Source organism: Cryptomeria japonica, chromosome 9 (assembly GCF_030272615.1).
Source record: "Cryptomeria japonica chromosome 9, Sugi_1.0, whole genome shotgun sequence".
Classification (NCBI taxonomy): Eukaryota; Viridiplantae; Streptophyta; class Pinopsida; order Cupressales; family Cupressaceae; genus Cryptomeria; species Cryptomeria japonica.
Genome location: NC_081413.1, coordinates 387301848 through 387321911, shown reverse-complemented (window position 1 = coordinate 387321911; position 20064 = coordinate 387301848). Strand labels below are relative to the sequence as shown.

The 20064-nt window shown below is 39.2% G+C and overlaps 1 protein-coding gene across 5 annotated transcripts in view; it reads right to left on the bottom strand.

The window, feature by feature from the left end:
• The window catches only part of LOC131072799 (uncharacterized), a 276797-nt gene that overhangs the window by 120680 nt on the left and 136053 nt on the right, over positions 1-20064 (bottom strand). For 3 of the 5 annotated variants that reach the window (XM_058009060.2, XM_058009093.1, XM_058009100.1), the window contains exons 6-10: positions 14409-14496; positions 14122-14214; positions 13867-13907; positions 13383-13436; positions 13080-13243 (exon numbers count right to left, since the gene is read on the bottom strand). In XM_058009060.2, the coding sequence (XP_057865043.2) occupies positions 13080-13243; positions 13383-13436; positions 13867-13907; positions 14122-14214; positions 14409-14496 (440 nt within the window). The remainder of the gene's footprint in view (positions 1-13079; positions 13244-13382; positions 13437-13866; positions 13908-14121; positions 14215-14408; positions 14497-20064) is intronic. The other 2 variants (XM_058009068.2, XM_058009109.2) reach the window with 1 other exon arrangement.

Here is a 20064-nt window from a genome sequence, read left to right as displayed (position 1 = left end):
TTCAACCTGCTCTCATAAAACTTTTGTATGCAACACAAATGAGGTGAAATGAGTGAATAAAATGTTTTAGAAGTCACTTTTAGGTTATAACTTTCACTTTTTACAAGGCGAAATTGAAGAAAAAAAAAATTGCATTATTTTTGGACTTTACGAGCCGCCCAGCCACCCGGGTTCGACTGGGTCCGCCTGGGTTTGACTGGGTTCGACTGGGTTCGACCAGGGTCGAACCACCTCAGGGTTTTTCAAACCCTGGTCGAACCTAGTTCGAACTAGACCCGTACCACGGACCCAGTCGAACCAGGACCCGTACCAGGGGGCCCAGAGGCGAACCCGGTAACCTAGATTAAATATTAAAACCTTAGGCTAAGGTAATAATATATAATAAATCACCTTTAATTCAACAACTAATTAATGCCAAATTGAGCCGGAAACTGAAGTACTGAAACCATCAAAACTGAACTAGGTTGGAGCTCTACACTGAAGTGCTAAGAATAGCACTGCCTGATATAGCACTTACTAAAAATAGTAAGTCCTGAAAACAACTCCAAAAAGATTACTCTTTGAACCCTATGGATGAGCTCGGAAAACCCAGAAAAACCCAAAAACCCTGACAGTTGCCATCAACTTACTAAAAATAGTAAGTTTTGGAAAACTTCCCTGAATAGAATGCATGTCACACCTTTGCGAAGCTCTTGGAAAACCCGGAAGGAATCTACAATTTGAATTGTAGAATTCCAACTAGTCCATCATCAAATAGCACACACAGACCTCCACAAAAGTTGGAAACCCTAATTTTTGCTTCCAGTTAGCCTACAGGTCTCCGAAATAGGCTAATAGCCAACTGAACTTCTCATCATTGAGAAGGGGACATTACAGAAATTCAAAGTTATAATTCTGATTTTGGACATTTTACTTGAAAATTTCACTTTCAGCTTGTCAAAAGGTTAAATTCTTGTGAAAAAAGCAAACTAAAAGTCAAGAATTTTGGTCAAGTACTTGGTGAATTTCACGAAAATAAGTAAGACAGACAAAAGAGGGTGTAATCAATCAGTCAGACTTTGATTCTGAACCTTTGAAATTGCTCTTGTGACTGAAAATCTACCTTCAAATCTGAAAATTTTGTCTTCAACTAAGAAAAAGCACTTTATTTCTCTCTTTAAACACTTAGAAAATTTTATTTGTTCAACAATTCTTCTTCAAAATTCAATTCGCCAAAACTTTTCTTCCAAAACTTCAAGATAGAGAGAAAACTTCTTCCAAAATCAAACTTCAACCTGACAATGAATTTTAAAAGGGACAAGTTGAGTTGATATACAGTTGAGAAGTTCAATTTTTAGAAGCTTCCTATTTTTTTGTTTTTCGGTGTTTTGGTTTTATTGATATTCATCGAACTTGGACTTGTTTTAATTATTCCAAAATAGAAAGTTTTATTTTTGATCCTTAACAACAAAAAAAACAAGGAACCTTCTAGATCCTTCTCTCAAATTCCAAAATTTCTCCTAACTGTTGAATTTATTTTTCTTTCGAAAAATAATTCTAAGTGTTGGAAAATACTAAAAAAATATTCTGAAGTGTCAAGCTTTATTTTTCCAGGTCGTTCGATTGATTTACCCTTTAATGGTTGATCTTTTAAATCTCATGTGCTTTATGTCAAATTTGTTTATTTCTCTAGCCATTTTTCTTTCTTCACTATGGCAAGTTGGTCATCGTCATGTCTAACCTGTAGGCGAACTTTCATCTTGTTGAGCTATCTTCACATATTCCATTTATGCCTAGGCGAATTTTGAAGGTCTATGTGCTATCTAACTTGACAAACTTTATCATCTTTATGTCTAAACCGAATACCATAAGGCGAACTTGGCTAGTGTCTAGATTGGCTAACTTTGTTTTCTCCTTGCCATTTTCACATACTTCCTAGGCAGACTTTGCCTTGGTCGTGACATGGCGGACTTCATTAGTATCTAGACATTGCTTGGGGCGGACTTGGCACCATGTTGGACAAGGCGGACTTTACTTATGTTTGGGTAATCTTCTTTCAACCTTGCTTTTGCCAACCTCCTCTCCTCATGGGTGGACTTTCTGTATGTTTGTGCCATGCACTTGGGCGGAGTTTAGACACTTGAGTTTCAGTCTTCCTTGTCCTTGGGCGGACTTGGCTCTTGTTCTTGCCATGTTCATCTCAACTTCTTCTTTGGCGGATCTTGGACTTAGCAAACCATCTTTACATGTACCTTGGTTGAACTTGAAGGTTCATTGACCATGTTGAGAAGAGAGCGAAGTTCACACATGTTTGGACATCTTTGCTTGTGCCTAGCGGACTTGACACCGCTTCATGCCTGAAATATCCCTAGCCAATTTTTTTTTAAACTTTAAAACAAGTTGGATTGCAATAACTTAGATGATTGTGCGTTTAAATTAGAATATAATTCCATGTGCTGAAACAACTCTACCCAGAATGCGCCGGGGATGGCGAGCATTGGTCAGAGGATCTTAAAAACAGTTGCTTATGCAGAAAACTCTAACCAGCATGGCGCCGAGATGGCGAGCATTGGTCAGAGGATCTTAAAAACAGTTGCTTATGCAGAAAACTCTAACCAGCATGGCGCCGAGATGGCGAGCATTGGTCAGAGGATCCCCTAATCTAAACTGGAATGGGAACTCTACGCCAAGTATGTGCTAACCACTCCAAACGGACAGGGGCGACCATATGACGGAGTGAAAACTACAATGCTTGTTTGATTAGAGATGCAGAAACTGAAAACACTCAACACCCAGAATGTGCTTTCCGACCCAAGAAGGGAGAGTAGCTACCATAGGGTGGAGGATAAACTTATTACAACAACTTAAGTGAGTTTGAGAATTACAACTAGAAATGAAGCAAGATACCAAGACTGCCAGTACTACTGTCAGCCTTTACAAAGAGTGGATTCCTCTGTTCAAATCTTGTAGAATTTCTAAGGGATCACATTACATTATGGAGAGCCATTATGAACTTAAGTGGAAATACTAAATCCAATAGCTTCAAAGATCAATATACTGGATCTCCCGATTCCTGTTACAAATCTGCACATTAAATGCATAAACAGCAGTCTATAGGACTACTTCACATGCTCATATTCTTCACATATAACCTCCAAATGACCAGCAATCAGATGCAATAACCCTTATTAATGGAGATGCTGAAGACAAGACAAAGAAACCAACCCAAAAACCATGCATACAACCTGCACGAATTTCAATGCACTCCCAAATGGTACGGTATAGCAGAATGGTACGATTTGCTCTTGAAATTCAATGCAAGCTTCTAAAATGCTACAAACTTAAGAAATGCAATGCCTAGGTCAAACAAATGCGATGGGCTAATACCCAGAATGATATTTTTGGTGTTTTCTGTTTTATGAATGAAAAACATGCAGTCGCGGTTTCCTGGATGCAGAAAACTGAATACACTACAATGCTTAAATGATTAATAATGCAATACTTTGAAGATAAACTACTATCAAATGCAATACATAGAGATTAAATCACCACTAGTTGTTGTCTTTCAAACAAGAAGCGATGCCTGTGCTAGAAGGCCTTCATTCCTTGAAGCAAATCCCAGAGCCAGACGGCAGCCAGACAAAATTCTGCCAAAAGTCCCCTCCCTGATGCACAAGACTCCAATATATAGATTCCTTGAACTCCACGAAACCCTAAATGCAACTTCACCTCAAACCCTAATCTCACCTTCAACATGGCGCCCCATCTTTCCTAGCGCAAAAGTCAAGGTATATAATTAAGTCTTTACCTTGGTAAGTCACGCCTTGGTTTTGACTTTGGCTTAGGACAAAAAAATATTAAATATACTCCATGAAAGCGCCACCCTTAGAAACCCCCTTTTAAGTTGTCATTAAGTCATTCGACTAGGCCAAGGGGTAAAATAACATTATAATTATAATGTTAATTAAAATTGAAATTACTTGACTTCTCAACCTTGCATTCTGGAGCTCGAATCTGTCAACGCCCTTTTGAGTCGACTGAACAAGAAAAGGAGATTGCCTGATGCCACCTGGATACTGCCAAAAATAGAACTTACTAAAAATAGTAAATTCTAAGAATTGCCTCGAAAGCAGAGATGAAAATACCGTTGCGAAGCTCTCTGAGCAACCAGAAAGAAGCCGCCAAGGAAAACACCCAACATGAACAAAGTCCTCCTCAAAAATAGGAAACCCTAATTATACCTTCCGACTGGCCTCCGAGTTTCCCAACAAAAGACCAACGGTCGCAGAGAAAGTCAGGTCCAAGAAGGGGACATTACAGTCCGCCCTCCCCAAGATTGCTTGTCCCCAAGCAATCGCAAACCAGGATGCTGCAATATCTCATCACTTTCCCAAGTTGCATCCTCCAAAGGCAGGTTCTTCCACTTCACTAAGTATTCTCTGATGGTTCTTTTCCTCAAAGACCGTTCTCTGACATCAAGTATCTCTTCGGGAATTAGAACCAATTGTCCCTCTTCATCCAGGGGGGGTAATTGTGATGAAGGTACCACATTATGTCCAAGAGCCTTCTTGAGACGAGATACATGGAAGACATTATGGACTCTACTATTAGAAGGTAGCTCCAATTCATAAGCTACTGCCCCAACCTTTCTGATGACCTTGAATGGCCCATAGAAGCGAGGTTTGAGCTTCTCAGCTCCACTCTTTTTGAGAGTAGACTGTCTATAAGGCTGCAATCGCAGATAGACCATATCCCCAACTTCGAATGAGCGCTCACTACGCCTCTGATCAGCATACAACTTCTGCTGATTTTGTGCAATCTGCAAATTTTCTTTCAAAGATTTCATTATGTCTTGATTTTTCTGCAACATATCCTTGGCTAAGGGTGCTTTGCTATCACCAAAAACCAAATCTGCAAAACTAGGAGCTTCATACCCATAAAGTGCCAAGAAAGGAGACATCTTTATCGACATATGGAACGAAGAGTTGTAGCAGTACTCCCCTAGGTGCAGCCACTTGACCCATGCTCTTTGCTGTTCTGACACATAATTTCTTAAGTAGCCTTCCAACCACTTGTTCACTACTTCAGTCTGACCATCTGTTTGGGGGTGATAACTAGTGCTTGGATTGAGCACAGTACCACTCATTCTGAAAACTTCTTGCCAAAAAGTACTTAAGAACTTGCTGTCCCTATCACTTACAATGTTTTTGGGTACCCCATGCAGCCTAAACACCTCCCGAAAGAACAGATCTGCAACTTGTGCTGCAGAAAAAGTGCTGGTAATGGCGAAGAAATGAGCAAATTTGGTAAGCCTATCCACCACTACATAAATACAGTCCTTCCCTTGAGATTTGGGCAACCCGGTGATGAAATCCATCGAGATACTTTCCCATTTTTGATTAGGAATGGGGAGGGGTTGCAGCAAACCGGCAGGTAAAGTATTCTCATTCTTATTTACTTGACAAACAGGACATTCCTGGATGTAGCGTTGTACTTCTCCCTTCAACCCTTTCCAAGAAAACCTTTCTCGGATCTGCCTATATGTCTTGAAAAACCCTTGGTGACCAGCAACCGGAATATCATGAAAAGTCAAAAGAATCTTCTTCTTCAATTTAGAATCAGACACCAAAAAGATCCTTCCCTTGTAATGGATCAATCCCTCAACCACCTTGTACCTTTCATCATGAAAAGTACCTTCAAGAATGCTGGTTGCAAACTGATTTTTGGCATAATCAGCAAGCAACAAGTCTCTCCAATCTGCAGTAAGCTCACACAATGAGCTAAGATGAGGTCTTCTAGACAGAGCATCAGCCACGATATTATTTTTCCCTTTGACATATTCAATGTCAAAGTCATAAGCTTGAAGCTTACTTACCCATTTCTGTTGCCTCTCATTTAGATCCTTCTGATGCATGAAATGCTTGAGGCTATTGTGGTCAGTTTTCACCACGAATTTGTTTCCCACCAAGTACTGCCTGAACTTGGCTAATGCATGCATAATGGCAAGCATTTCTTTGTCATAAATTGAGTATGTCCTTTCGACACCCCGTAATTTTCTACTCTCAAACACGATAGGGTGTTTGTCTTGCATCAGGACAGCCCCCACTCCTTCACCTGATGCATCACACTGCAGCTCAAATGGTTTGGAGAAATCAGGAATGGCTAAAACTGGACACGAGCTCATTATCTTCTTAAATTTGTCAAACACAACTTGAGCCTTTTCGGACCAAACAAAGGCCCCCTTTTTGGTGAGATCAGTAAGGGGAGCTGCATTTTGTGAATACCCCTTAACAAATCTCCGATAAAACCCACACAGACCTAAAAACCCTTTCAATTGAGTCAAATTCTCAGGGGGTGGCCAATCCATGACTGCTTTTATCTTTTCCGGGTCCACCTTCACTCCTTCAGCACTGATTATGTGACCGAGGTACAATAACTCCTCCATTCCAAATTCACATTTGGAAGCTTTAGAGAACAAACTCTCAGACTCCAAGATATTAAGCACTCCTTCCAAGTGCTTGAGATGATCATCCCAAGTCTTGCTGTAAATCAGAATATCATCAAAAAATATCAATACAAATTTCCTTAGCTGATTCTGAAAAACACGGTTCATGCAAGACTGAAAGGTGGCCGGAGCATTAGTCAACCCAAAGGGCATGACTAGGAATTCAAAATGACCATAGTGGCATCTGAAAGCTGTCTTCTCAACGTCAGACCCCCTCATCCGAATCTGATGGTAGCCCGACCTCAGATCGATCTTCGAGAAGAACTTGGCCCCATGTAACTCATCAATAAGTTCATCAATTCTGGGAATGGGGTATCTATTTTTGATGGTGCTTTGATTCAAAGCACGATAGTCCACGCACATGCGCATGGTCCCATCCTTCTTCTTCACCAAAACCACTGCAGAAGCGAAGGGGCTCTTGCTTGGGCGAATGAAACCCATCTCCAAGAGTTCTTGAATATTCCTCTCTATTTCATCTTTCTGCCTCTTCGGATACCGATATGGAGTTGTGATCACCGGTTTAGCTCCTTCCTTGAGCTCTATAATGTGTTCTGAACCCCATTCAGGTGGAGGTCCAGGAGGCAAGTCGGCAAAAACCGCACTTTTCTTTGTGAGAAGAGACTGGATGTCAGGAGGTTGGTCACGTTTAGTCTCAACCGGACTAGCAGGGAGGATTATACATTCAGCAATCCACTCAGCTTGATCATGGCGGATCAGTCTTGCCATTCTCTTGAATGACACAACTCGCGGACCTCCATTAGACATTCCTCTTAGAACTATCTTCTTCCCATCTGATTGAAACTTCAACTCCATAGTCTGCAGATTCAAGGCAATCTCCCCAAGAGAACGCAGCCATTGAATACCAAGGACAGCATCAGTATCCCCAATGTGTACTACGTAGAAGTCATCCTTGACTTCGTAGTTTCCCAACTGCATGGTCATGTTTGAAATCTTCTTGGTGCAAGAGATATGAAATCCATCGGCAACCATGACCTTAAACCCTTCAAACTCTTCAGTTTGCAGCCCCTTCTTGGCTACCACAACTTCATCAATGAAGTTATGTGTTGCTCCAGTGTCGATCAAGGCTACAATTCGCTGCCCTTTTATCATCCCACGAACCTTGAATGATTCGTTTCTTTGAAAACTAGAGAGTTGGGCCAAGACTCCCCCACACTCCTTTTCATCTCCAGATTCTTCTGGGGCTCTATCTCCTTCACTTTCTTCAAAATCAGATTGCTGGTCGGAAAATTCAGAACCACTCTCACCAGCAGAATAGTATTCAATCTGATTGAACTTAACCCCCTTTTGGCAAACATGATCTTGTGACCATTTTTCCCTACACCGGAAACATAACCCCTTTCTTCTGAGTTCATTCAGGGTTTCTGGATCCAACCGGGTGACATTGGGATTGCGGTTCTTGAACTCTTGGTGTTGAGGTCTCAAGGGCGGTCTATGCTGAGGCCTTTTTCCCTTATCCCTTTTCTGAAAGGGGGAATTTGACTGAAATTTGGCCCTAGGAGTGGCCCACTCCATATTTCTTGCTTTTTTCATGGCCTCTTGCAATGATGGGGGATCGAAAGCTTTAATCCACCCCTTGAGAGGTTCTGTCAACCCTTCACTGAAAAGAATCACCAATCTCCTTTCCGTGATTCCCGTCACCATGACTGAGAGCCGTTGAAATTCTGCAATGTAGGCATCGACTGTGCTATACTGTCTTAGTTGTGCAAGTTCTCTAAAGTGGATTTCAGGATCCTTCTTCTCAAACCTCTCAATGAGCCTAGTGGTGAACTCATCATATGCTGTGATAGACCTATGACCCAAGGTGATGAGGCCATGGTACCACCACTCGTGCGCCACCCCATCAAGGTGTAGCGTAGCGAACTTGATCGCTTCTTCTTCTGCCATTGGTCGGAGAGCTAGATAGTTATCCAGCTTTTGAATCCAAGCTCGGGCTGAATTGGAATCACTCCCGTCAAAGTGGGGAAGTGTAACTTTGTTGACAGCTTGGTACAAGTCTCCTTGATTTAATGGTCTCCTCTGATCATAGTATCTCCCTTGTCCTTTGTTTTTCCTTTTATGATCCATGAAATCATTATAGGACATATCCATTTTGATGTCGTCAGGTAGAGAGTCATACTCTGCTCGACCAAGTCTCAACTGCTCCACAAATGAAGCATTCTCCTCGAGATCAGGCTGATTAACTACGGGTGCCAGAAAGGTGGGTTTAAAGGGTCTGGAAGAAATGTTGGTATTATTAGGCACTATCCGTCCTGCATGCTCATCATGCGGTTTGGAAGCACTATATTCTCCTCTATGGCCTGAGTTATTCTGAGGAGTGGTGTTCTGAACCATTTTTCCCATCATGAGGGAGACCATGTCCATCAAAGCATCCATCTTTCTTTCAAACCTCTTCCCGGGACTCAGAGATCTTTCCCTTTCCTTTCCGCTATCTTCTCTGTTGTGGGTGTGCCTCTCATTACCCCCAACTGATCTTTCACCCTCTGCCATATCGGATTCCTGAGAAGACTCCCAGTGAGCCCACAAGACTTCTGAGGCTGTTTGACCCTCAGGAGGCTGATGAAACTGAAATTGTTTCCCAACCTTCTTATCTTCTCTTGCCCAATATCGTTTTTCTCTGTCACTCATAGACAAGTTACTCACAGGATGGCAGAATCTTGGCTCTGATACCACTGAAATATCCCTAGCCAATTTTTTTTAAAACTTTAAAACAAGTTGGATTGCAATAACTTAGATGATTGTGCGTTTAAATTAGAATATAATTCCATGTGCTGAAACAACTCTACCCAGAATGCGCCGGGGATGGCGAGCATTGGTCAGAGGATCTTAAAAACAGTTGCTTATGCAGAAAACTCTAACCAGCATGGCGCCGAGATGGCGAGCATTGGTCAGAGGATCTTAAAAACAGTTGCTTATGCAGAAAACTCTAACCAGCATGGCGCCGAGATGGCGAGCATTGGTCAGAGGATCCCCTAATCTAAACTGGAATGGGAACTCTACGCCAAGTATGTGCTACCCACTCCAAACGGACAGGGGCGACCATATGACGGAGTGAAAACTACAATGCTTGTTTGATTAGAGATGCAGAAACTGAAAACACTCAACACCCAGAATGTGCTTTCCGACCCAAGAAGGGAGAGTAGCTACCATAGGGTGGAGGATAAACTTATTACAACAACTTAAGTGAGTTTGAGAATTACAACTAGAAATGAAGCAAGATACCAAGACTGCCAGTACTACTGTCAGCCTTTACAAAGAGTGGATTCCTCTGTTCAAATCTTGTAGAATTTCTAAGGGATCACATTACATTATGGAGAGCCATTATGAACTTAAGTGGAAATACTAAATCCAATAGCTTCAAAGATCAATATACTGGATCTCCCGATTCCTGTTACAAATCTGCACATTAAATGCATAAACAGCAGTCTATAGGACTACTTCACATGCTCATATTCTTCACATATAACCTCCAAATGACCAGCAATCAGATGCAATAACCCTTATTAATGGAGATGCTGAAGACAAGACAAAGAAACCAACCCAAAAACCATGCATACAACCTGCACGAATTTCAATGCACTCCCAAATGGTACGGTATAGCAGAATGGTACGATTTGCTCTTAAAATTCAATGCAAGCTTCTAAAATGCTACAAACTTAAGAAATGCAACGCCTAGGTCAAACAAATGCGATGGGCTAATACCCAGAATGATATTTTTGGTGTTTTCTGTTTTATGAATGAAAAACATGCAGTCGCGGTTTCCTGGATGCAGAAAACTGAATACACTACAATGCTTAAATGATTAATAATGCAATACTTTGAAGATAAACTACTATCAAATGCAATACATAGAGATTAAATCACCACTGGTTGTTGTCTTTCAAACAAGAAGCGATGCCTGTGCTAGAAGGCCTTCATTCCTTGAAGCAAATCCCAGAGCCAGACGGCAGCCAGACAAAATTATGCCAAAAGTCCCCTCCCTAATGCACAAGACTCCAATATATAGATTCCTTGAACTCCACGAAACCCTAAATGCAACTTCACCTCAAACCCTAATCTCACCTTCAACATGGCGCCCCATCTTTCCTAGCGCAAAAGTCAAGGTATATAATTAAGTCTTTACCTTGGTAAGTCACGCCTTGGTTTTGACTTTGGCTTAGGACAAAAAAATATTAAATATACTCCATGAAAGCGCCACCCTTAGAAACCCCCTTTTAAGTTGTCATTAAGTCATTCGACTAGGCCAAGGGGTAAAATAACATTATAATTATAATGTTAATTAAAATTGAAATTACTTGACTTCTCAACCTTGCATTCTGGAGCTCGAATCTGTCAACGCCCTTTTGAGTCGACTGAACAAGAAAAGGAGATTGCCTGATGCCACCTGGATACTGCCAAAAATAGAACTTACTAAAAATAGTAAATTCTAAGAATTGCCTCGAAAGCAGAGATGAAAATACCGTTGCGAAGCTCTCTGAGCAACCAGAAAGAAGCCGCCAAGGAAAACACCCAACATGAACAAAGTCCTCCTCAAAAATAGGAAACCCTAATTATACCTTCCGACTGGCCTCCGAGTTTCCCAACAAAAGACCAACGGTCGCAGAGAAAGTCAGGTCCAAGAAGGGGACATTACAATGCCATGCTTTCAAACCTAGCGGACTTGGAACTTCATAGGCCAAGGCGGACTTTGGAGCATGTTGGACTATCTTGCTTCTTTGTCTTGCTAAGCAAACTTCACATTGTCAACCTCCTTGCTAGAGCGGACTTGGAGGTAGTTTAGAGATCTTTTCCTAACTGCTGAGTGGAGTTTGCTTCACCTTAGGCCATTCTTCTTAACTGCAGGTCGGAGTTTAAGCTTGTTTGGACAATCTTTCAAGTGCCTAGGGCGGACTTTGGAAGGTGTTTGGACATCCATCTTATGCTTGGCGGAGTTGGCACTATGTTTGGCCATGTCAAAACCTTCTTCCTTGGCAGGTCGGACTTTGCCATTGGCTAGCCATCTTTCCTTTTGGCTGGGCGGAGTTCATAGTCCTTTGGCTTGGGCGGACTTCATGAGCATTTGGACATTGTTCCAAGGTTGGGCAGACTTTAGGCTTGTTTGGACTTCTTCTTTCACCATGCCTTGCATCTATTTTGATCTTCCATACTACTGTTTTAACCTACCATGTTCATGCTTGACCTACCATGTTCATATATGGATCATCTAGAACAAAACCCTAGATTAGGGTTTTCACCTTGCTTTTTACACTTGGAGACATAATTTTTCGATTCTGACAACATGGGCATTGATGACATGATTCGAGGGACCAAACCCTAAACCTACTTTCAAAAAAGAAAAAAAAAGAAAAAAGGAAAAAAGGAAAAAGCAAGCCCAAAAAGTTGCTTCTCGGATTGGCCCCAAAGTGCCAAAAACAAAACTTTCTAAATTTAGAAAAAAGCAAAAAAACAAAATTCCTAAAAAATAGAAAGTTGTCATAAATGACCCAAAGCAATTGCGATCCTCATCCTTCAAACCTTCTAAGCACTTTGACAATGCCCTGATAGCATTCTGAGCACAAAATCTCTACTTGACTCTGGATGACCTCTCAAAAACCCTAACCTTAAACTCTCAATGAAATGATTTATGAAATTGCTAAGCTAAAGCCAAAAACCCTAAAAAGAAAACCACTAGGGGTCCCCCATTCACAATGGGGAGATGTGTGAAATAGGTCAAAACACCTCCCTATTTTGCCTTGGTCAGCCCTTTAAGAAGCAATTTACTTTATTATAGATTTTTTCTTATTAGAAATTCACTGTTATTAATATAGGTTGGCCTCTGCTATTTTACCCTTGGTCAAAATAATTGTATATTCTTGAACTAGTTGGTCCTCTTCCCTGAGTCTAGTCGGCCTCCATTGTGTTATCATCTAAGTTTAATATAAATAAAGGCTTGGGTTAGATGCACTTCAGGCTGTCGATTGTCTTGTAAGCGCAGAGTTTTGGCAGGGCATGACACTAAGTTATTGCCAAGTCCAAGTTTTTAAACTATGAACACCAAAGCATCGCCCTTGCAATGTAAAAACTAGGTAACATACCCCTTTTGGGGAGCATCTCACTAATGTTCCAAATATTTCAAAATCAAAGGAGGATAGACGGAGGAAGGACATCTCATCCGCATCCACATACCCATAATGTCCTGAACATCCAAGACAAGTTTCTTGGCTCTAAGGATGCATTCCTAGAGAACATTGCATTTTATCTACAATAATTAGGATTATTGCAGTTCAATATGTGACAAGGACATTTCCATTGATAACAACCAATTGTTCTAGATCTTTTATTTGTAATATTTCTGTTATCAATTTAAACACTTTAGCAATCACAGACATCTTTAGTAATTTAAGTTTATGCAAGCAAGGGAAAATCTAAACTGAAAAGTTCATTTAAAGCTTCAGAATGAGATTTGAGTGTGGGTGGAAAGTCCAAATAATGACTGTAAAATATAAATAGCATGTAAATTATATTCCATCTTTAAATTTCACAACTTGCAAACAATATATGGATTCACTAAAAAAAGATGGAGGCTATCATTTCAAACCTCGAATTGCCAATTGTACAAACATAGCGGATGACATTGCCATTTGAAGCAGCAATCTTAAATCTCTCTTCCATTGTCTCATCAAGTGTTGGGAGGCCTTTGCATAAGAAATCTTCAACTGACATAGATTCTGGCCCCATTTCAGAAGGGAAGAGGCTTTCCACCTGACCAGGTTATGGAATAGACACAGGAAGTATATTTCAGACACTTGACATCAAAACTGTGCTACAAGATTAATAACTCTTATTCAATTTGTTTGATAAACTCACTAGCATACAGAAAATGAGTTAAGATGTAATAAACCTCAATATCCTCCAAGTTTATTCGCCACCCAAGCAACCGAACTAAGATCAATCCCTGATTTTCATGTAAGATTCAAATTAAAATAAAATTATATACCTTCAATAAACTCTCTCTACAATTTCTCAAAAAATTATTTCTGCCATAGTAACCTATTATTCCATATGTGATCTTAATTGTAGACTGAATGTCACTAGTTTCTAATTAGTCAACCTCTTACGTTTGTAGCGATGGATCACCCAATACAACAGAAAATGTTTCCAATCTATTGTATTCCTGTAAACTATATCATGTCCAAAAATTTTAAACAACATCTCTTCAAATCCTGTCCAATGAACTTTTATTCAATATGATTATTAAATAAACAAAACTACTTCTTTAGAATAAATACTGTAGCGCACAAAGTAATTAAAGAACGTATGTTCCAATCAGAAATATATATGTCCCAATCACATCAAAAAATTAGTGGATGGTTCTGAAGTCTAACCTTCCTTGCCACATCCATACCACTTAGGTCTTCACGTGGATCTACAGTCAAGTCAATACATACTGGCAGTCAATAAATTGCCAAAAGACACACCTACCACAGCTAACTGATTTGTCCCACAGAAATATACATTCCACAGCTTATCCAAGAGTATGACTAATGGTCAAGACTCCAGTGAATAACCTAAAATGCAGGAAATCTAAGGTAGGCATTCACAACATTATAGCACAAACCACCAATTAAGCAAATATTAACCTGGTTCAGTAAAACCTAGGATTTTGGCTGCTTGAACAACTTCACTAAAAGGCTTCCCTCCTTGTAGTTCACTCATTACATATCCAAGTGTACCTACATGGTTAAATTTCTTCAAAATAAAACCTCAATTACCACAACCTTAACAACTGATAGAATCATTATATAATCAATCCTAGCACATGCAACAATAATGAAAACATTACCAGACAAATCTTGAGTGACATAGTTTAATAATAGTTAAAATACAATATGGCTTTGAATAAAAAACAATAACAGAAATGTTTTACCACTAAGAGCACCCGTGATGAGATTCACAGGATCACCAGATGCTATTAAACGATTCAAGGTGACTATGACAGGCAAACCTGCTCCAACCTGACTTTCCACAACAACTACAAAATTATCAAAATCGCTTGAGAACACAAGAAACTAAAGAAAACACTTGAAGATAAAAGACTCCTATTTGAGTCCATCCAATTTCCACCTGCTTGGACAATCTAAAAATCAAAAATTTGGAGATTAATTCAAGATGATAAATCAGTTATTTCAATCATTCCCAAATAAAGTACACAGTTTGTCCATATAAGTCTGGAACAAGAATCTTTTTTGAAAATACATGGAGTATAAATACCAGATAAGGAACTTGAACTGGTAGCAGTTCCCAGCATAGAAGCATTGTTTCTTTGAATTCTTTGTTGTGACGATACTTTGGACTGCATTAAATTGTCCCATAAATAGTATAGCTTAAGCATATTATAATCCACTATTTTACCTTTAACCAACACACGGGAAAAAACTCTTGAAGAGAAGGAATCTTGACATTTCAATATGTCCAATGACCCTATACAAATGTGTGCACTAAGAACAATCTGTGGAATCATCCAGAATGCATGCTAATTACAGAGTGAGGTAGCCCTCTCAAGCATTCCATTAAAAGAGTTCAAAAACTCATTAGATCCCAGAATGATCCACAACATTTGACAATTGTTGGTACTTCTAAGAAGTGTTTTGCATTACAGAAATCCTGTAGACCAATCTCACTAGGAACATACTACTGCTGCACATTGTGTCCCAAAGCCTGAAAACTAAAAGCAGATCGGAGATCCTATCTGCTGAATAGTAAATGATCCTAACATCAACAAACTCATTTATAGATTTTGTATGACTCTGTAGCACCTCAAGGCTCGTGTGTAATGTCCCCCACTAGGAGGCTGCCAATTCCTGTAACTTAATAATAGTTCTGATCTGATCTGATCTGATCAATGATCATGTCACTGGATGCTTTTGATTCCTTTCCTTTATATCTCTCAATGTGAGGGAGAGGTCACACCTCTTCATTATGGATGCCCTTTGGCAAGAGACACACCCTTTCACCATTAGCACCCTTTGAAAGAGTGCAACTCTTCATTACTTCTGCCCTTTGAAAGGGACACAAACCTTCACAATCAGATCTGCGCTTCTTATTTAATTCAGATTTGCACTTCTGATTCCCAAATTATCCCCTTCTCAAAATGAGGTTCTCTTCTCCCTATTATATCCCATGTTTGAGGGAATCACAATTTTCCCTTCCATGTCTTTTGACCATTCATTAACTTAATTATATTTTAATTATATTTAATTATATTATTTTATATTCTAATTTAAATTTTTTTTTTTTTTTTTCTATTTTAATATTATTATTATTATTTATTATTAAATTATATTCCAAAGCGGGGACATTATAGTCCGCGCCCACTCAAGATTGCTTGTCCTCAAGCAATAATTATGGAATGTTCAAAATGATTCCCAATATGAAATAGCTTTCGTAACACTCATAGAATAAACATGCTACTACTTTTTTTGGAAAAACCCTAGTTCTTGCCCTATATCATCATTTTATGTAAAACTACAAATGGAACAAGATGCATACCTGATTGAGATCCTGCAATAGGTTAGGAAACCATTGAAATGTATATAAACCATAATATATATCTTCTAAAAAGGATATTAAATATAAACTCTCTATACCTAGGGTCAAGAACATTAACTTAATCATACTTATATCTAATTCCTTATCGGAACTCAACCATAAGAGAGTGGGAGTAAGGAGGAACGATAAGGTGTCCAAGAGATCCTCTATTCTAGGCCCAAGAGCAGAGTGAAAGCTAGAGCCCTCTTGGCCTCATGGGACCACCGGTCAAACTACCATGAGGTGGTCTACGTAGTGAGGTATCCTATCACCGTTCTCCTTCATCACTTCCATCCTTATCCTTCTCTTGTGATTGAAATTCCCTCAATAATCAACCATGATGGAGTTTGGAAAGATACAATAGGCTGTCCTGAACATCCTTCCCCTCTAAGTCCAAGAGTTGTGGACTCTATCTACACCCCCTTGGCATCATGGGACCATCAGTCAACTATCATGAGGTGGGTTACCTAGAGGAGGACCTCATCACCGTTCTCCCTTCTTGTATTCCTTATATTACTACCATGGCACTTAACTCAACATATGCATCATAGGGTATTCTTCATACAAATGATAATATGAATTACATATACAATTCATAATTATGTAATTTTATGATAGTTTTCTCTCATCCTTGTCTCACGTCACTTCTTAAATGGTTTGCACAATATCATAGATATCACTTAATGTTAAGAACTTATCATTAGAAGCATGACACACATCTATGACCTCAAATACAATGTTCCTAAATAAATATGTCTATAGTAATCATAGACACTCATGGAGCAAACAAACACATCAGATATGAATCAAACACGGAGCATACACTTGAAAACACAAAGCATACATGGATATCTGCAAACACGGAACATACATGTGAATACACGTATTGTGAGATTCTTTTTCCTTAACTAGAATGAGTCATTGATTCATCTTTAGATTCGTTAACCTGCAGGATGGCAGGATCATTGGTCGGATACCACTGTAATGTCCCCTACTAGGAGGCTGCCAATTCCTGTAACTTAATAATAGTTCTGATCGATGATCATGTCACTGGATGCTTTTGATTCCTTTCCTTTATATCTCTCAATGTGAGGGAGAGGTCACACTTCTTCATTATGGATGCCCTTTGGCAAGAGACACACCCTTTCACCATTAGCAACCTTTGAAAGAGTGCAACTCTTCATTACTTCTGCCCTTTGAAAGGGACACAATTTCACAATCAGATCTGCACTTCTTATTTAAATCAGATTTGCACTTCTGATTCCCAAATTATCCCCTTCTCAAAATGAGGTTCTCTTCTCCCTTTTATACCCCATGTTTAAGGGAGTCACAACTTTTCCTTCCATGTCTTTTGACCATTCATTAACTTAATTAAATTTTAATTATATTTAATTATATTATTTTATATTTTAATTTGAATTTTATTTTTATTGTTTTCTATTTTAATATTATTATTATTTATTATTATTATTAAATTCTATTCCAAAGTGGGGACATTACATCCTACAAATACAACAGTCGTTATATCTCCTATAAACCATTCTCACTAGGAGCATACCACTGCTGCACTTCATGTCCCAAGGCCTACAAACTAAAAGCAGATTCTATCTGATCAATATCAAATGATCCTAAGCTCTACCAACTCATTTCTATTATAGATTTTGTATGATTCTGTAGCACCTTATGGCTCCTACAAATACAACAGTCCTTGCAAAGTCTCCCTTCTTTCCATTGCAACATAATCGTTAAAATTAAACATGCTATCAGTCATAGATGAAAACATCTGCAAAAAATCCTTTAACTCCCGATTTTTCACGAGCCATTTATGGCAATGATTTAATCTGCAAAAAACCCTTGGGCGATTTTTTTGAAAAAATAACAAAAATTCAGGAGAAAAACTCAAATAAATCTGCAATAATGATTTGTCGGGTATTCTTTTACTGATTACTATAATGCAATTGATTACATAACCTTGCACCTCGCCATTTGCGAATCAATTAGTGTAATTGTGTATCTATCCACGACAAGTTAAAAATAGGTGCCTTCAAGGGATGTGGCGTCTTTGTGGGAAGAATTTGAATCCCTTGGGTGTATGTGTGAGGAAAACTTCAGTATGGTGTTTTTGAATGATACGGTAGTTTCATGTGGAAGTCTCATGCTTCTTGAACCATGTTCTTGACACTGAAGGTATGTTGTGAAAGCTGACAAAGTTCATCAATGTGTATGAGATGAGCTGAAAATTTGAAAGGCTTTGTGTGCACATGCCAATGCCAGCTATTGAACAAACTACAAAGTATTTATTTTATGGAAGATGTGAAGTAGAGGAGAACTTTAATTCTACAAAAAGGAGATTAAAGGAATGCAAATTCTCTTAATATGTATTGAACTCAAATTCATTTAGAGGTTGCACTTATTTTTTGGTATATGATATGTATTTAACGCAAACTTTGGTTTATATATGATGGAAAACAGTAATATGTTCTACAAATTCAGTGTATATGTGTGTTTTTCAAGAATATTTTAAGAATTATATATTTTCAAATGTTCGATAAATTTGTCGATTTTTTCCCGATTTTTGGCCAAGTCCCGAGTTTTCAAAAATTTTGGGCCAAAAGAGTTACTGCCGAGTAAGAGTTTTTCATCTTTGTTATCAGTAATACCAAGGGCGAGTCCTTGCTTGTAATGGACACCCTAGAATGCCCAAAAACTAACCCCACTGCTGATAGGAATTTAGTCAAACAGTTTGCAGCCAACTCCTTATTCCTCCGTTTAATGTTTCAATGTTTTTTTTGTTTTTAAGTCTTTGCACAGGTATGAAACCACATAACATGAACTAAAAAAAATCTACAATAATAGGCAAGCTGGAAATTGAACTACTGCTGTTATAATATTATTTCCAGAATTAACAAAAATCAAATACATAGCAAGTTATTTTCAACTCACTAAATACTCCAGCATTTTGACATAATGTTCCAACCAAAATTTCTAATTCTGCTGCTACAGTAACATGAATAGTGCCAGGTGAATAGTGCCACGTGAATAGTGCCAGGTGAATAGTACCCACGTGAATAGTGTCGCGTGAATAGTACCCACGTGAATAGTGTCGCGTGAATAGTACCCGCATGAATAGTGTCGCGGCCTGTAGCTGGAAATGCAACCAAATAATGTTGCTGCTTGTAGCTGGAAAAACACCCAATCTGCCTGTAAATGAAGCTGATAGCAAAGGATTCCAAAGGCCAAACCCCAAGGGAATGACGTCTAGAATGTCACAAAAGAGGATAGACGTCCTCTAATGCCAAGAACGGATCTGCAACTCACACACCAAATTCTTCTCATATTCCACATGCCCAATGAAGCCACAAAAGCTCCCTTTTATTCTTTCTCCAAGGGCGACCCAACTCACTCAAGCAATGTGGGATAAAACATGTTCAATATAAAACATATTAAAATATTCACTTATGTCTCCCTTGGTTGCCCCTTTGATTTACACATATCTCCATAAAATAAATATTAAAGTAACACTTTAATATTTTACAATTAAATTAAATGTTACTTTAATAAAACTTCAGGCATTAAAATATATTAGCAATCGGACTCCGAATAGCGTGAGTGATAGCTCGTCGGAAAGCTCTTGCCAAGGAGTATCAAATCCAATCACCAAAACTAGCCCCCGTTGTGTCCTGCTGACTTACTAAAAATAGTAAGTATGCCTGAAACTAAGTAAATCAACTTCGTTTTGGCCCAAACTGGAAATGACTAGGCCAAAACACTCCAGGATCCCTTTAAACCCTTCGTTAGCCCTCGGGACCATGTAGAGCTAGGCTAACGCACATATACTTGGTCAATCTGCTAGAGTGGGGACATTACAGTCCGCCCCCCTTGAAATTGCTTGTCCTCAAGCAATCTCAGTCCAGCCTGCTGTATCACCTGCTCATTCTCCCATGTAGCATCTTCCTCCGGCAGGTCTCTCCATCTGACCAAATACTCCTTCACTA